This window comes from Choloepus didactylus, chromosome 9, assembly GCF_015220235.1.
Source record: "Choloepus didactylus isolate mChoDid1 chromosome 9, mChoDid1.pri, whole genome shotgun sequence".
NCBI classification, from domain to species: domain Eukaryota; kingdom Metazoa; phylum Chordata; class Mammalia; order Pilosa; family Megalonychidae; genus Choloepus; species Choloepus didactylus.
The window spans coordinates 29,101,623-29,120,314 of record NC_051315.1 but is presented as its reverse complement, the minus strand read 5'-3'; the positions used below and the strand labels follow the sequence as shown (position 1 = coordinate 29,120,314).

Below are 18,692 nucleotides of genomic sequence, written 5' to 3'. Positions count from 1 at the left end.
AGTGGTCTCACCTGCAAATGATATAAAGCCTACATTATAAGTTTATTGTAAATGTTAAGTTAAATTAAATGTATACATAAGGTAACTAGCCCTGGGATTAATGCATTGTGGGTTTTCAATAGTGATAGCTATCAAACTATTAATGAATTTTTCCAATTATATTTATGTATAAAATTTTTTATTACTATGTTTGAAAGGTAGTCAATCATGTTTTAGAGTGATACTGTAATTAAAAGTTTTGCAAGCAAACAATATTTCAAAAAAGATTAACTGAAACACATTCTTCAAGTCATGAAATTCAAAAATATTTTGGAAATTATTAAAATAAAAAATATCTAAGACATTCCAATGAGAGATATGGAATTATTCAAATCAATTTAGAATTTTGGACTTCTATCATGGTAGGACAAATAGCAGTTCCTCTATTTTAAATTGTAATATTCACAGAAAGAGAATATTTTTAAGATGTGAAAAATGGTAACTTATTTATAAGAACTTTCATATTCAATAAGGGTAAGTATGAGTCATATAATTGAATTAAAGTATAAGATATTTAGCTTATATTGTCTATATGAAAATATATCCTGATATATTGTTTTCAGTAATTCCTTATTTATAACTCCTTTAAATTCTTCATGTATCTCTCAACATATTTTGAGTCAATCCTACATTTCCAGAAATTATTACTAAAATATTGATTATACGATTTAATCCTGTACGTAACCTGCATAACAGATAAAATGTACAAGTGTCCTATGAATTATTGCATTTTTGTTTCATGGAATAAACATAACTGTCTGGAAGCCGCTTTAAAAATTCTGCAGTCCCTGTTGGAAAAAGCCTGAACTAAGCTTACTTAAAATCTGAGTTCAGAAACTGATGGTATAGCTTGAATTCTTAGTTTCCTTTACTTTCAAGTGTACTTTTTTTTTTACTTTTATAAACATAGCAAATTAAATTTCCTTCTTATAATATTGGAAAGAAATGATTGTAATTTGGGTCATTCTTCTGATCTGTGGGAACACAATGATAATCTATCAGAATGATTTAAAAGTTTATTGCATGCAGCAACATTTTAGTTTTTTCCCCTTACTTATTATTCCTTACATAGTACATCCAGCCCCTAAGGCCCAAGCATGATAACCTAATCTGTCACTTTAGTCATATTTTTGGCACTTGCACTTTAACTGCCAATATAATTTTAATCATTTTATTATAAGTCTCTAAATAATTAAAAGCTCTTCATTTTTAATATTTAAGTAAGATCTTCTGATACGATCAAAATGTTATTTATTGATATCTTGTAAAACACAGCGTAGTGGTGTAAAATGACCCTGACGTTTACACTGCCAATTGAATTGCTTGTGCTGTCACATTCTATGTAAAGTTTCACACATATATAACTAAATGAACTTTCTTTCTTGTCCTCCCAACCTGTCAGGATAAATAGCATCAAAATGGTGATGACCTAAATTTTATTTACACTCACTTTAACATTTATGAAACAATGAACTCCATCCTCTTCGATGTTGTCTCAGTTTTATCTGAAGTCTTGAAGGGTGTCTCACATATGTTAATGAAGAATACCTTCATGAATTTCTGCTCATGTCCACTTTCTTCGTGCTCCTTGCAGGCAACTACCAAGGCTGCTCAGATGTAAGACTTCATAGAAGTCTTGTGCTCTTTGGAGTACTCAATGCAGTAGCACGCCAGTGCATTCCTTGCCTAAGAGGAAAGATTATCCCATCCATGTCCCCAACACTTGTTTGCTTCCCATTCACTGGGGATCCAAAGCCACCTTCCCTGAGTTGGTTGTCTGCCTTCCAAAGGACTCAGAAGTCAATATGTAGACCTAATCTAGAAAACTCTTCTAGACAGACAACATTCCATCTTCTCAATCTTCTTCCCCTCTTCTGGTGCCTGTCTGCACAGAAATTTCTTTCACCTCCACCAATATGCAAATTGATTCATGTTATCTACCAAAGCATCATATGTTTTCCAATATTTCTGAGTTTTATTTAAGGTTCAGTAAGAACCTTGCCTATATTTTTAAATATGTAATATGTATATGCATATATATGTGTACTTATTTATGTCTACGCATTTCTCCTGGAAAGAAGGTTATTCTGAATTGGCTAAATTTGGAGGAATTGTAGTTCTCTGATGTTAGCTTCCCTTCTCTTGCAGGTGAAAATATGTGCCGAATAAATAACGGTGGCTGTAGTACACTTTGCTTGGCCATTCCAGGAGGTCGAGTATGTGCTTGTGCTGATAATCAACTTTTGGATGAAAATGGGACAACTTGCACATGTAAGTTTCATTTCTTATTACCCTCTTTGTTGATATATCTTCTTCTGAGGACTAGAAGCAGATGAAACCAAAGGAATTAAAATTAAATTTGGAAAGAGAAATTCAGATCATTACTTAGGTATAATTCTTTTTAGAGTACAATTAACTGCATTAACTTCAAAAACAGATAAATAATGGTAATAATGCAGTTTTTCAGAGTTAAACATATGCCACAGAGAGCAAATATGTCATAAGATTTTTATTGAACTTCACCATCAGAAGTTGCAAAATATGGACATTCATTGCATAGATGATATGTTTATGTATAAAATAGACCTCAAACTATTTTAATTAGCGTAGTAAATTCAGTTATCTATATTAAGTCGTAATGAAGAATGGGGGGGTGCAAAAAAAGAATTTTAGGGAATTTCTAGACTTTATCAGAACAGCAGAAAAGTGAATTAACTAGATTGATTGACTTGGTTAAAGGCATTTTATTAACTTTTCCTGGTCTTCCTAAATTTACTGCATCTTATTATTTCAATTTGACTCATTTGAAATTTGTTATCTCTATGATTTATTGTGACCTTAAGCACAATAACAACTGCAATGGTATGCATGTGTTGTTTACGGTATAAAGGTTTTTGGAATCATTAAATTTTGTATTGTTAAATAAACATTTCATGCATTTTTCAAATTAATGGCTGTCTCTGAAGACAGAGAAGGAGAAGCAGTAAGTGTAATAAAGGCTACTTCAACTTATTTGTAACACTTTATTACTCAGAAGAAGAAAATACCTAAGTAAGTCTTTTTAAATCTTATTAACAAATTAGTAACATTTGAGAAATATGAGAAAATATTTTTTAAAATTAAAAAATCCACCTGTATGCCACTATTCAGCAATAAATGAAGACATTTTCTATATTTCCTTATAATTATGTATCATTGGAGACTGTTATTTTTACTACTACTACCTAATCATAGGTAAAATTTACTGAATATATATATATATATATATATATATATATATATATATATATAGGAATGTGTGTGACATTTTAAAATAAATTTTCATGGTTTCTCATTAGTCCTTATAATAACCTTATAAGGAAAGTTGTCTTAGTGTGCCAGAGCTGCTATGACAAATACCACACAATGGTTTGGCTTAAACGGCAAGAATGTATTGGCTTAGTGTTTGGAGGTTCAAAATCCAAAGTAAAGATGTTGGCAAGATCATGCTATTTTCCCCATGTCAGTAGCATTCTGGTAATGGCAATCTTCTGTCACATTTGGTGATGTCCTTGGTCTCTTCTGTGACTTTCTCTGACTTCTAGCTTCTCTTTATAAGGATTCCAGGAATATGGATTAAAACCTGCCTTGATTCAATTGGCCATACCTAAATAGGATCATCGAAGATCCTAATCACCCTGACTCACCTTAACATATTTAAATATATTATTTACAAATGGGATCACACCCAATATGAATGCCAATTATGATTTGAATGTGATTTGTGGGGTAAAGGATTCAATCACCAACAAATGTACTATCTCATTTTATGATTTAGAATTCAGAATTGGAAGTTAATTACTCTTAAAGTTCACATAGTTAGTAAATGGCACTTTTGGAATTTAGACCACAAATTATTTCATTTTGGAGACTGAACTCTTGATTATGATGCACATTGCAAGTTTGGGCTCATACTCCAGCATAATTTATTTTGTCCTGCATTTTATTTAATATTCCATAAAGAAATATTCTATATAAACAGTTTTTATGTTTTTCATGATTTTTAATAACTGCTTTTTAAACCATTTGTATTATTTTTTACTTGAAGTTTGTATTATTTCTGATATATTGTTATAAGACATTTTTGTGCTTCCATGTGGATTTTTTTTTGTATTTCATAAATTTTTAAATATTGCAATGAAGTAAATTATTTTGTTAGAATAAATCAGTTATTCCTAGCCTAGCATATATGTTTGTGATTGTTTTTTCAACTCAAATGCACAAGACTGAACTAATCATACTTTCCAATTCATTACATATTATCATCATCACTCTGGGAAAAGCAGTCATTCATTGTTCATTTATTCCTTTATAGCTCCATGTTGTAACCCATTTCTTGCTCCACAACTATAGCTACATTTTAACATGGTTTTATTATACTGTTTTGATTCAAATGCTTTTTTCTAAAATATGTATGTAATATGCACATATTTTAGTATGTAACTATATAATCACAAATTATATAGGCATATGCATGCCATATATTCTCACTGATACATACACACACACTTATAATCTTGGGTCACTCTATACTATGTTACTGAATTCCTTCCAAGTTTCTCTGTGAATATCTAATCAGTTATTTCTGACTGCTGCCTCCATACTCCATAGTTTTCCTCCACACCAACAATTTTTTGTGCCAGTTCTTTCTATTGTTTTTCTATCCTCTGTTTTATTTATCTCTGCTCTAATTTTATTACCTTGCTTCAGCTCAATTTGGGTTTATTTTGCTCTTCTTTTTTTAGTATCTCCAGGTGTGAGCTTAGGTTACTGATTTGATATCTTTCTTCTTTTTTACTGTAAGCATTTACAGCTATAAATTTTCCTCTGTAACTGCTTTTGCTCCATCCCATAAGTTTTGGTATATTGTATTTTTGCTTTCATTTGTCTCAAGATATTTCCTAATTTCCCTTTTTATTTCTTCTTTGACCCATTGGTTGCTTGAGAGTATATTGTTAATCTACATACATTTGTGATTTTAGATTTTCCAGTTCCCTGTGTTACTAATTTCTACCTTCATTTCATTGAGATTCGAGAGCACACTTTATATGATATCAACTTCTTAAAATTCATCGAGACTTGTATTTTTACCTAACATATGGTTATCCTAGCACGTAAGAAGAATGTGTATTCTGATATTGTTGAGTGAAGTGTTCTGTATGTTTGTTAGGTCTAGTTGGTTTATAGTATTGTTCAAATCCTTTATTTCCTTATTGATCTTCTGTCTAGATATTTTACCCATTATTGAAAGTGATATATTAATGTCCCCTGCAATTAATGCAGAATATCTGTTTCTCCCTTCAAGTATATCAATGTTTTCTTCATATATTCAGGGGCTCTATTGTTATGGGCATATATGTATTTATAATTGTCATATCAATTTTATAAGTTAACCCTTATTATCAGAATATAGTCTCCGTCATTGTCCCTTTTTAAAGGTTTTGAATTAACGGTTATTTTTTCTGATATTAATGTAGCCACCCACTCTCGTTTGGTTACTATTTGCATGGAATATTATCTCCTTCCTTTCACCTACAGTCTACCTGTGTCTTTGAATTTAAGTTGAATCTCTTATAAACATCATATAGGTGGATCATGTTTGTTATATATTCTGACAATCTCTGCCTTTTAACTGGAGTGTTTGACTGATTTATATTTAAAGTAACTACTCTTAGCAAGTTTTAGTTTCCTAGGCTGCTAAGGCAAATACCATGATATTGGTTGGTGTAAACAATGGGAATCATTAGCTTACGGTTTTGAGGTCGGGAAAATGTCCACGTCAAGGCATCATCAGAGCAATGCTTGCTCCCCTTAGGCTGGCTGCCCAAGATCCTTGGCTCCTCTACGACATGGCACATGGGGGCATTTGCTTATCTCTTCCTTCTCTTCTGAGTTCTATTTCAGCTTCTTGCTTCTGGTGACTTTCCCTCTCTCTCTCTGTGTTCATTCCATTTATAAAGGACTCCAATAATAGGATTACGACCCATCCTGAGAGAGGTGGGTCACACCTTAACTGAAGTAGTCCCATCAACAACATGAAGAACTTCCTTTAGCATGTCTTGTAGGACCAGACTAGTGGTGACAAAATGCCTCAGCTTTTGTTTAATGGGAATGTCTAAATCTCATCTTCATTTTTGAAGGACACTCAATTATAAATGTCCCTGTCACTTTCTCCTACTCCATGGATGAGTTTTGAGTATTGCTTTTCTTTAGCAGTGACCACCAGGCTTTCTTCCGTTTTCCCTGTTGACATTCATCCTGCACTCTATGTAGTTTCTCTTTTGCCATAAACACCAAACCAAACAAAAACAAAACACGTTCACTAGTTTCTCAGAAGCCAAGTATTCAAATATCTTAAAAGGAACTCTAAGCCAACACACATCCCTGTTACTTGGAGTGATTCAGACTGACAGATTTAACTGTGAAACAGAAAGAACAGGAATATAAGGAGCATTTCTAAGTAACCCAGGCTATCACTGAGTATCTCTATATAAATAAAATTAAGTGGTTTTTGGCTAGTAAGGAAAAACTATACAGAATGTTTGTTTGTCACTCAGCCAATATTATAAGATTTGTTATGCTTATACACATACGATTACACACCTGATGAAAGCTAGAGGAAATTTTTATGATATTATTAGTCTCTTGCTAACATTCATAATTCATAGTTTAGGTAATCCCAATGCAATAAAGATGATCGTATCTATACTTGTTTCATTGAACAATGTTAGATCAACAAGGCAGGTTAGCTTTTATTTGAGAATTTGTTGCATTTAGCTGTTTAAAATTCTACTGTAACTTTAAATATGACATGAAATTTGCCTAGTATCCTTTCAAATGGAATAGGAAAATTCAAGAAGAACTATGTAGTAACTCATTTCTTGTAAAGAACTCAAAGTGTGTTTATAAAAATTATTCCAGGTCCTACTTATTTAATGGTTAAAGTTTTTCAGGACCATGTTAATCTTAGTTTGTGAATGAGAAATTGAGGTACAGAAGGACTATAGATAGAGTTCAAGGTTACAGAATATAGTGCAAAACAAATATCAATGTACCACTGACGCCTGGTTAGTGCTGTTTCTTCTGGGCTTCTGATTTACTATAGTCTAGAGCATTGTCACATGATCTGCTGTCAACTGGATTAGCTCTGTAATCTGAAGCTATCAAACAAAACAAAACAAAAAAGATATTGCAACCATTGTGACATGATCCTCTGGGTTTCAGTTGTCCTCATTGAATTGACATCAAATTAACAAAATCCATTGGCAGACAGTCAGCCCAGAACTAAACACTAAGCACTGCTTCTCAATGAACTTTCAACATGAGGTTATGCCAAAAGAAGCATGCACCCAGCAGAAAAACATTGGCATGCTTTTTGATTGATTAAGGATGAATTCTAATGCCATGTTTAGAAGGAATGAAGAATGAAAATAGGCTATACTCTTTGTCCCTATGAATATTGTATGTCATGTCACATTCTCTCAAAATTAGAATTGAAATCTGGTATAGCATAGTAAATGGGAAGTTACTGCCTCTAAGATGCATATGTGAGGCTAGGTAACCAATTATCAAGTGGGGTTTATATTTATCTTGATGCCTTTGTGGGAAAACTCAAAACCTGAAAAATTAATAAACAAAGACATGGGTGATTCCAGGAAAGTAAGCAAGGCTCCTAGAAAGTGATGGTTTACTATTTTTTAAAAACAGCAGGATCATTTTGCCATGACCAACACACTTATTCTTTAAATGCCTTTTTGGTGGCCTGAAAGAAAAGACAGAACTTTCGAACATGCCTTACCCCCAAGAGAGCAACTTAAACATTACAAAAATATTAGTCATCTAAAGGATAGCATTGTGCAATTATATGTCAATGATATGCTGTGACCTTTTTCACCTTCTGGAATGCCAGATATATTCCTCTGTCAGAGGCACTGCTCTACTATAGCTGAACCATTTATCTGTTCAGCTGTGACAAGCCTTATGTTCGAGGATATATGCAATCTAATGTGTAGTAAAAAGTTTAAGGCAGTAAAAAGTTTAGAAGCCCCATCCAGATGAATATTTATGGCCTTCTGTGAGTAGGAACTCACAGAAGATTATGTACCACTTAGGTTGGCTGCTCAGAAGACCATTCTGTCTAATGAAAGGTCATCCTGCTATGATCTAAAGGAGAAAAATCAAAACCCATAGCAGCATTTTTCACACTGCCTTCCTTTGTGTGTGAGCCTATATGAAGGCATCCAATAAACCTCAATTTCAAGTTTTATCTTAGGTTCATTTAGGTAAATAAGTAGACAGTAAGAGATACTATTCTTACAAAATCAAAAAAGAGAGAGAGAGAAAAGAAAGATGGAAAGAAAAAAAAGGAAGAAAGGGAAATAAAACAAATTAATTAAAAAAAACAACCCTAAAACAAACAACTAAAATGTCTCTGGATGAGTAGATACAATTAACACAAACAGATAAGTCAAAGTGAGACACATAGTGAGGTCAGGAAATCTTTTATTTTATGTACAGGGGCAAATCTTGCTATAGCTGAATTATCATAATTTTGATAGTGTCTACAATAAAACATCAACTGAGAGAGGAGAAAGGAATTTCTTTACAATAGATCACCAAACTGGTGCTAAAAAGAGGAAAAAACAAGATTAAAACATAGGCCCTTGTTCATGGGTACCATAGTTTATTAAACCAAGATCAGAAACATGTTTCAAATTCACTTGCTGAGCTGAGATCCAAATCTGAGATCATTAAAATCTAATAATAAAACATTTCATAAGTAGTTTCCTCCTTCACATCATTATAACTTGAACATTGTCTCCAGATATCACTCTACCAGTTTTTACCAAAAATTAATTAATATGTGAAAACTAGCTATTCAGTTGTCAGTCATGTCATGATTCATGCCATTTTATTTTTGATCTTGGTTAAATTAAATAATTGGTTATTACTTTGTCAGCTTTTTTGTTGATGAGATCATATTGTAATTTTTTACTAAAAGTGGTTCTGGCAGTAAAATCACAGGGTTTGCATCAGTTTTCAAGTACAACTTTCAAACAAAGCTTGAAATTCCAGCACTTGCTAATATCCTGAAAACAATTTATGGCTGTGCCCAGACATCCAAGTGCTATAAAGAGTGTCATATTAAGAATTGGAACAGAGTGATACTCACAGAGCTATTTGCTGTATGTTCACTCTTTGGCCTTTGAGGAGATAATTTCCAAACCTGTTTCTTTCTTTTATCTACATGTCTTTTTTTTTTTCTCCTCCTTTAAATTAAACTAACTTCGTTCATGTCCTTGGGTGATCTGAAAAGAGAATTAGCTGATGAGCCAGGTGACGTGCCATAGTTTTCCTGAAGGTTTTGTACAGTCCTTGGAGATAGATCTATTACAATGAATGACTGTAATGTACAATTTCTGATCTCTGTTTATGCCAGTCAGTCAACAAATAGTTTTAAGCATGTCCCATGTGCCAGATACTATTCTTTATCTGACATTGTCCTTCCTATGTACAAGGATCTCCTCTAATGGAAACATAAGATGTACAAAAAATAATGATAAAATAATTACTTTATGGAGGTTTGTGTGAGGTGTGCAAGGAATACTAAACTTATTTTTATAAGAGCTATTTGCTCTCTTATGTGATGCTAAATTACTTGCTTCCTCACCTCACTGGTTCTCACAAAAGTTGGTAGATTGCCTGGTAGTCAATTGGGGTGCTATGATAGATGATTTTTTCACCCTATTCCGGTTAGGTCAATGCTGGAGACAATTGTGATTTTGAACTTCTAAACTGCCAATTGTTCAGATTAACACCTTTCACATTAAATATTTTATTGATTATGGACATTCCTATCTCAAGATGTCCTATCTCCTACCCTCATGAATCCTGAACAGACCTATTATCAGCATTGATAACATGGTTTCTTTGTGACATAACTTCCAGTTACATCTGGAAGGTTTAGGGTAGGACTAGAATCAACTAATGATGTTTTCTGCCCTAAGAGATTTTGGAAATCAGAATTCAGTATTTTAAAAACAAACAAACAAACAAACAAACAAAACCTTTACTATTATGCTAAGAACTATAAAGGGTCTGAGATATTTCCCTTGTTGCAAGTTAATATGTTTGCCTGCCAGAGTTTCATAGAGCCAGAAAGAAGACACAAGATTCTTGGGTCAGACCCAAAAAACTTTGTTAACTCATGGCACAGTAGGCAGCATGAATTTCATGTTTACATTGGTTCTCCTAGTACCCCAGATCCTATGGAGGCAATGCAGATGTGGCCCCAAGTGTATGTTGTGAGTTTGTATCACAAGTGCAGAAACCTAACTGTAGGAAACTCCCAATCTCTTAAGGGGCCTCCTAGCAAATCTGCCCAACATTTGCCTTGGAGGAAGAAATTATGTTTACTGTCCTAGCCAAGAAGCAAGTCTGTCCTGTGCCGTAGAAAGAGGCATTATCCCTATCTTCCAAAGCTGTTAGCTGTACAAACACCCTTGAAAAAGTATATTTCAGAACCAAAGCTGACACAAGATGCACACAAACACTGTGGAGAATTGCCTCCTGCCCAGTGTATTACAAGAACTAGAAGCATCACAGACAAACTTTAAAAAGTCAAAGACATTTTTTATGTTTCATTATATCTTCATATATATGTTTTATTATATCTTCATATATGTATTACATATCTGTAATATGAGTGAATATATTATGGCTAGCTGCTGTTGTATGTGATATTGTTATTCGTTAATGATACTGATATAGATCAATCTCCAGAAGCAGTAAATAAAAAAAGATAAAATTATTTCAGAAAGTTATTTCTACTGATTTTCAAACAATTATGCAAACCTGCTATAAAAAATGAAACTGAAACTTTAGACATTGTTATCAGCTTTTCATGAAAATTGCCAACTTTGCTTTAGCAAACATCATTTTGAAATAATTGACTATACATATATTTAAAACCATTTTCAAACAAGTTTGGAAATTCTGCCTATTTGCATTCAATTCCATAATGACCTAAAAATCACCGGAAAGCATTTGAAATCTGTGTAGACTTTAAAGCCTATAGCTCTAGTTTGATTATTTTAAGGAAGATTTAATTTCAAAATATTAATTGTCTCAGGTACTTTGTCTTTCCCTAGAAGACTAGTTCTTCTTTAGCATAAGGGCAACTATTAAAAAAAAACTATACTTTTATTCATGTTTATGGATATTCTTGATCACTCCTAAAAGCTGTGTGTTGGGATATTTGATCAAATACCCATGGGAAGGTCAAGCTTTTGGAATCAATGGGTCTGTTATCAGAAGATAACCAATGGTTCCTTGGATTTTGCAATCCTCAAGCTCCAAAAACAATCAGATTTAGTATTTCTTTGAAGCCAAGAATAGAGACTACAGAAAATTTAAAACAGGGAGGAAGCAGATTATTTTTCAAAGCAGTTTCCTTGTCTAGCTGGAAATTAAGAAAAATAAAAAAGGAAATCTGAGGGACTGTTGACTGTTAGGCTAGATAATTACAGAGTAGAAATTCATCAAACCACTATTTATTAAATTCCCAGATATAATCTTGGAATATATGGATTCAAAAGAAGAAAGAAGTACTACTTTCTAAGATTTGGGTTTCTAATTGAACTTACTTGGAACTCAAAATTTAGGGAAAATTTGTATATCAGTGATCAATGTTAGATATTTTGAAAGAAACAAATTGACTAGAGATGATCAGGCATATTCCAGATATACTTTCACTTTGATTTGAATCCTGTCCCTTCCTCCCAGTAGCTGTGATAAGCACAAAGCCTCGGTTTGCATAGGAGACCGAATGATCTTGCATTTTTGTTTTTATATGTTGATCATTTCTTATTTGGTATTATTACACATATATAATTTATATCTATATATTTGCTAAATTTCTTACTTTCAAGTGAACTCACAGAAATTACATCATTAGAGCAATTGCTGCTTCCATATTTTGTTACTTGGAAAGATTAGAGTTAAACAGGGAGGAAAAATTACTGTCAGTTCATGCATTCGTGTCTGCTTGCCTGAGAGCAGGACAGAAGGGACAGAGGGTTACCTTTGTTTTAATTGAATATTTTGTTTGCCACACTCAGTCTTTTTTACCCTTGAATCCTTAAATAAAAGAATCTGGATCTATTCTGGTGGTCTTTCCTTCCCAGCCCAGAGAACCACGTGCCTTGCACCTTGCTGAGTAACTCTTGGAAACATATTTCCAGCAGGCCTGGCTCAAGAGTCATGTTCCTTCCTCCAGTCTGCAGCAGCCAGCCTTGGAGAGAAGCAGGGATTCAGGGCTTGATATGCAGGGCAATCTGGAAGTGACACCTATGTTATTTGATATCCCTTATTAATTGGGGTGTATATAAATTTTGTGACAGTTCATCAGCCCAAGCCAGTTATCCAAAATAAAGCCCAGAACCATTAGAGCTGGGATCAAAAGGTTGTCTTTTGCTTCTCCTAGCAATAAACCAGCTTTAGAAAATTCAAGGTCTTTTTCAGTCCATGAAATACAAATCACTGACTTTAACCATTTCTACATGCTCCCTTCTATTTCTATACCCTGTCTAATCCACACAAGGGGTATAGAAGAATAGTAACACTTTCATTTTGTGAACAAATCCCAATTAACGGAATTCCTAGCATGTGATTAAAAAACTTGGACTATACAGAGGAAGAAAACCCTGCGTGGAATCTTAATACATAACCAGTTTTGTAAAATTATTTAAAACTTCCTTAAACGATTAACTAGACCTGAGTTTTTCTCCCACTTGCAGATCAGCAAAGTAAATTTAGCCATCAAAACTGTGTGCTATTGCCTTGTCTTTTCACTTAGATTAATTCTCAAAATAGTCATCTATAAAATGGAGGTAGTAAATCATTGTCATGCCCATCTTATAGGTTATTGTCCTGATCAACTGAGATTGTGAATGAAAGCCCTTTGAAAAGTAAAACTACAAACTCAGCATAAATATATGGTGACACTATGCTCTTCTTCTTCTTCTTCTTATTATTATTATATAAGTGACAGTTTTTAAGAATGTCTTTAAAATATTATTGAACAATTATTGATAGAAATACTTGAAATTTTCTCATTTCTGGAGATAGTCCTTACAATGTTAACATATGTTCATATTTTCTATACAGTGAAATGAGGTAGAATTTTATTATAACTAAATTTACATCTTAATGCACTGATTTTAAATAACATTATTCATAAACTTTGGATTTTTCTTTTAACCCTAGTTAATCCTGGAGAAGTATTACCTCACGTATGTAAAGCTGGAGAATTTCGCTGCAAAAACAGACACTGTATCCAGGCTCGGTGGAAATGTGATGGTGATGATGACTGCCTAGACGGAAGTGATGAGGATTCAGCAAATTGCTGTATGTTCTCCTTTCAGTAATCTTGAAACTGAATTTTTCTCAGTCCTTAAAAGTGTGAATTATCAAGAGTTATGAGAATCAGAAAATATCTTTGATAAAAATTGAACTCATATTTTCTGTCATCCTTTTGCATAGATTAGACCTAGATTGCCTCCTGTGCATAGTTTTAAAGCAATGGTTTTTCTCATCCTTCCCCAGATTTAATATTATTATTTTGGTTGCTCCAGAATTCTCCCCTTACTTATTCTCTGCCACCATTTTCCTATTTTCTTGCACCATTGCCAGAATGTTGCTGTAAGGTACACCTTTGAATCTCTGAATTTGAAGATGTGGAAAACTAATTTAGCCCCCCTAAAACAGAATTATTTGTACAGAAGGGCATGCTCCAGTCAATTGCTCTTTGGCAGCTGAGCCATGAAGAAGATCCAGGGAATCAGACATGGGCTGGAACATGCTATTACCTAGCTTTACTGGCTCATAACATGGTAGGAGACACATATGGAGCATTGAGAACTAAAAGATCTCTTTTTTCCCACTTTGGCTTCTATTTAGGCATTTGCAATTTGCTGGAATAGCAATAGTTTCATGTTTATGGTAGGAATAAGAAAATGTCTCAAACACATGGAAGGAAAACACTTTGGAAAACACATGAAATAAGATTTTCAGAATATATTTGATCAGAGTTACTAGCTGGTGTTGAGGCATATGTTAGACAAATTTATCTTTGGTCTTTTGATTTCATTTTGGTTCATTATTTTTAAAAAAGAAATACATTTTCTTTCTATTAATGGCATATTCCAGGTGAAAGTGGTTGAATTAATTGAGTTAATTGACAAGACTCTCTTTCCTTTTTCTTTTTAAACAAAAATGTGATTTAAAGATCCTTTTCTAAGAATTGACAGAATTGTTCTGGGCAGCCATATCATGCAACAATTTTTGCTTTGGGATAAAAATCCCAAGAATCTGAACTTTAAAATAATATTTTCTAACTGTTTATTAATAGATGAATAATTTATTAGAAACGACACTACCATCTTTTGATTTCCAACATGAACCCTGACTTCAACAACATATACTTCTGTCAATCCCATTAATATCTACACTGAAAAGTGTAAACCTGCCAATAAAATATTAAATACTAAATTAAGGCAGTTAGCAAAGTTTTGGAGTGGGATGAGCATTATACCTTGAGGGTGAAGGTTTTCCTTTATCTTATTTATTTACACAAGTGACATTTTATTTCATGATTAAGTTAATTGCCTTACTCCTTCTGACACATCATGTTTATTCATGGTCTTAATGAGTGCTCTCTACATACTAGCTTTGTCTATGCTCACAAGGGAGCCAATGCCAGAGAAGAACACAGTGTTTCATCACAGTGTTCATGGATTGGTCCTTTAGGCTCATGCTTCCATCTTTGTGATTCTTTTCTACCAACTCACAAGGAAACACATCTTATTTTGCTCATTTCATTACTAAAGTGAGGAAAATTAGATACTTAGAAATCAGGATAATTCATTTATTACACAGGAGCCAATTTATGACTTTCTTTCTAGAGAATACTAAATGTAAATAAATAAGTTTCTATCCTTTACTTAGTGTATTTTTTTTTCAAATAGGCCCTAAAACATTACTCAAACAATAATTTAAGAAAAATTGTACAAGTCTAGTTTGACAGCTGTTACTTGCAAGGAGTGTATTCATTCATTTAATATATATTGATTGCCAACTATAGAGCATTCAGAACTAAAAGGTCTCTTTTTTCCCAGTTTGGCTCTTCTAGCCCGGGGGGAAACAAAACACATATGCACACAAATCCTTGCCCTCAGTGGCTTTATATTCTAGTGATGAGGAATATACAATAAATAATTTTAAAGTGTAATATGTTCAATGGTAGTAATTACTACATGGAAAAATAAACCCAGGGAGGAGGGTTAGTGTAAACCAGGATGTGTGTATATGTAGGGACACTGTGTTTGTATTGCTAGTTGTAGTGATAAAATTGCTAGTCGGTATTTTTTTCTTGATTGTTATCATTTTCAATCCCATCACCCAAGCTTCTACAATGGACTTCTTCCTGGAATAGTCTCTTTTACATATCGTCCATATTCAATCTAATAATAGGTCCTGTCTCGTTTACCTTCTAAAGACTTAATTTTTCCTGATTTGCTTTCTTTCACTTTTTACTGCCTAAAATAGGCTCCCATCCTAGATTACTTCAGTAAGTGTCTGTTTATTATTTCTAGCTATGTTCTTCCCTTAAATAAAGCTAGTTTTCCACACTACTTCCAGAATTGTATTTACAAAATGAACTCTGATCTTGTTATTTCATTAACTGTATAAACAACAGGATAAATACTAGAATCAATTGATTCATGCATAAGGTAATTCATGTAACTGTCAGGCTTACATTTTTAGCTTTCACTGTCTAATATGTAGCCATGAATCCTCTTTCTCTGATCAAATTGAACAAAAAGTAGATCTCAAAAAGTGTCCTCTACTTCTTGTTGACAAAGATGGTGGCATAAGACATGCCAAGGTGCTATTCTGTCATGTAATATTTAAACAACTAGCAAAAACTGGCAGAGCCATCTGATTCAAAACTCTAGAAAACAGTTAAATGGCTGCAGTAACTCGACAAGTGCGAAATCAAGAAAACACAGCTTCAGAAACACTCCTGGCACTCAACAAAATCTCTGTCATATTACTAGCTAGATTAAAACTTAAGGATCAGATGGCTCAGGGTCTAACTCTCAGAGTTAATAATTTAAAATAGTAAAATCTACAGTGTGCAACAAAATGTCAAACAAAGAAGCACGAAATGATGGTCCATCTGAAGGACAAGATAAAAATCCAAAAACCAACAATGAAGAAGACCAGACTTCAAACATACCAGATGAAGACTTTAAAAAAATAATAATCCTCAATATGCTCAAGGAAATAGAGGAAAACACAGAGAAAAACTATAGGAAATCAGGAAAACAGAAAATGAGCAATATAAATTCTCAAAAAAGAGAAAGAAATTTTAAAGAGGAACCAAACAGGACTACTGGAGTTGAAGACCACAGTAACTGAAATGAATAATTCCCCAAAATGTTATTGAAACTGGAAGCGTGAGATTGGAGCTGGAAGAAGAAAGAATCAGTGAACTCAGAGATAAAATAATTGAAATGATGCAGACTGAGGAAGAAAAAGAAAAACAGAATGAAAAAAGTGAACAGAGCGTAAGAGACCTGTGGGATACAATGAAGTGTAACTATATATGTGTTATAAGAGTCCCAGAAGGGAAGAAAGAGAGAAAGGGGAAGAAGAAATATTCAAAGTGACAATGGTGGAAAACTTCCCAAATTTAATTAAAGAATAGAGTATGCACATGTAAGAATCCCAACGAACCCCAAACAAGATAATCTCAAAAAGACCCATGCCCTGGGTAGTCAAAATACTGAATACCAAGGACAAAGAGAGAGTTCTGAAAGCTTCAGGAGGAAAGCAACGCGTTATGTATGAGGGAGTCCCAATAAGACTAAGTGCCAATTTAGTTAGATATCATGGAGGAAAGAATGCAGTGGGAGGAATATTTAAAGTGCTGAAAGAAAACTATTGTTAATCAAGAATTTTATATCCAGTGAGACTGTCTTTCAAAACTGAGTGAGAGAACCTAAGATGGTGGCTAGGAGAGACAGGGCAAAAAAACACCTCCGTGAAAGATACTAGATAAAAGCCAGAAAGTGCCAGAACACTAATTCCAGCAATGCACCAGCTGGACAAGGTCTGCTAAATCCACAGGGACCATGCACTTGGTGAAACCAGGAGTCTGCATTCTGAAACAAGTGAGCAAGCTTGCTGGATGTCTGGCAGCCACGCTGCGATGTGGCGAAACCGTGGGTTGGTGTTTGGAGGCAGACTAGTTCTTTCTAAAAACCCAAAAGCGGCCTCAGATATGGCAGTGAGAACCACACAGGGAAGTGTGGCAGGAACAGGCTGTACGAACGCCTCAATATCTGGTGTGGAAGATAGCCTTTAGCACACCCACTGCTAATTGTCTCAGAGCAAGGAAGGCAGAGGTGAGCCAAAAGGGGAAAATAACCACGGCCCTTGCAGCCATCTTCCCAGCGGGCTGGGAATGCTCCTGCCTGGTGCAGGCGCCACAGCCCAGAGCCATGCCAAAAAACCCAGTGTGACAGGAAGTGTTTCCAGCAACACACACACATGCCACAATATCTGGCATGGACAATAGCCTTTTGTGCACCCACAGCTAATTGTCCCAGAGCTGGGAAGGTGAAGCTGTACAAAAAGGGGGAAATTAGCATGCCCCATTCAGCCATTCTTACAGCAGGCTGGGAATGCCCCTGCATGGCCTGGCGGCCCAGAACTTCCCTTGAGGGATGGCATGAACTTGTGATGTGGAACAGCCTTCCCTCAGCGGAGGCCCTAGAAGGGCATGGCTTGGAAGAGGGACCCACTTGGAAATCCCAGGGTCCATATGCCAATACCAAGGACTTGTGGGCCAGTGGTAGAGACAATCTGTGGCGAGACTGAAATGAAGATTTAGACTATTGCAACAGCCTTAAATCTCCAGGAACACCTGGGAGGTTTGATTATTAAAGCTGCCCTCCCTCCCTAACTGCTCAAACTAATGCCCCACATTCAAGGCGGACAGCACCAACAACACATCCAAACTTGATGCACCAATTGGACACCACAAGAATCAGACCCCCACACACCACAAAGACAAAGTTGGGGAGAACTGACTTGAGGGGAATAGGTGACTTGCAGACGCCATCTGCTTGTTAGTTAGAGAATGTGTATGCCACCAAGCTGTAGATCTGACAAATCAGAGATTAACCTTTGAATAATTCTACATATCCTAAAAGAACCCTATCAAGTAAAGCAAATGCCAAGAGGCCAAAAACAACAGAAAATTTTAAAGCATATGAAAAAACCGGATGATATGGATAACCCAAACCCAAACACCCAAATCAAAAGATCAGAGGAGACACAGTACTTGGAGCAATTAATCAAAGAACTAAAGACAAACAATGAGAGCATGGCACAGGATATAAAGGACACAAAGAAGAACATGGCACAGGATATGAACGACATGAAAAAGACCCTAGAAGAGCATAAAGAAGAAGTTGCAAGAGTAAATAAAAAAATAGATGATCTTATGGAAATAAAAGAAACTGTTGCCCAAATTAAAGAGTCTG

The 18,692-nt window shown here is 34.5% G+C and overlaps 1 protein-coding gene across 5 annotated transcripts in view; it reads left to right on the top strand.

Moving 5' to 3' along the window:
• LRP1B (LDL receptor related protein 1B) overlaps positions 1–18,692 on the top strand; it is a 1,893,223-nt gene that overhangs the window by 1,093,268 nt on the left and 781,263 nt on the right. For all 5 annotated transcript variants that reach the window (XM_037849262.1, XM_037849261.1, XM_037849260.1 and 2 more), the window contains 2 exons: positions 2,188–2,310; positions 13,345–13,485. In XM_037849262.1, the coding sequence (XP_037705190.1) occupies positions 2,188–2,310; positions 13,345–13,485 (264 nt within the window). The remainder of the gene's footprint in view (positions 1–2,187; positions 2,311–13,344; positions 13,486–18,692) is intronic.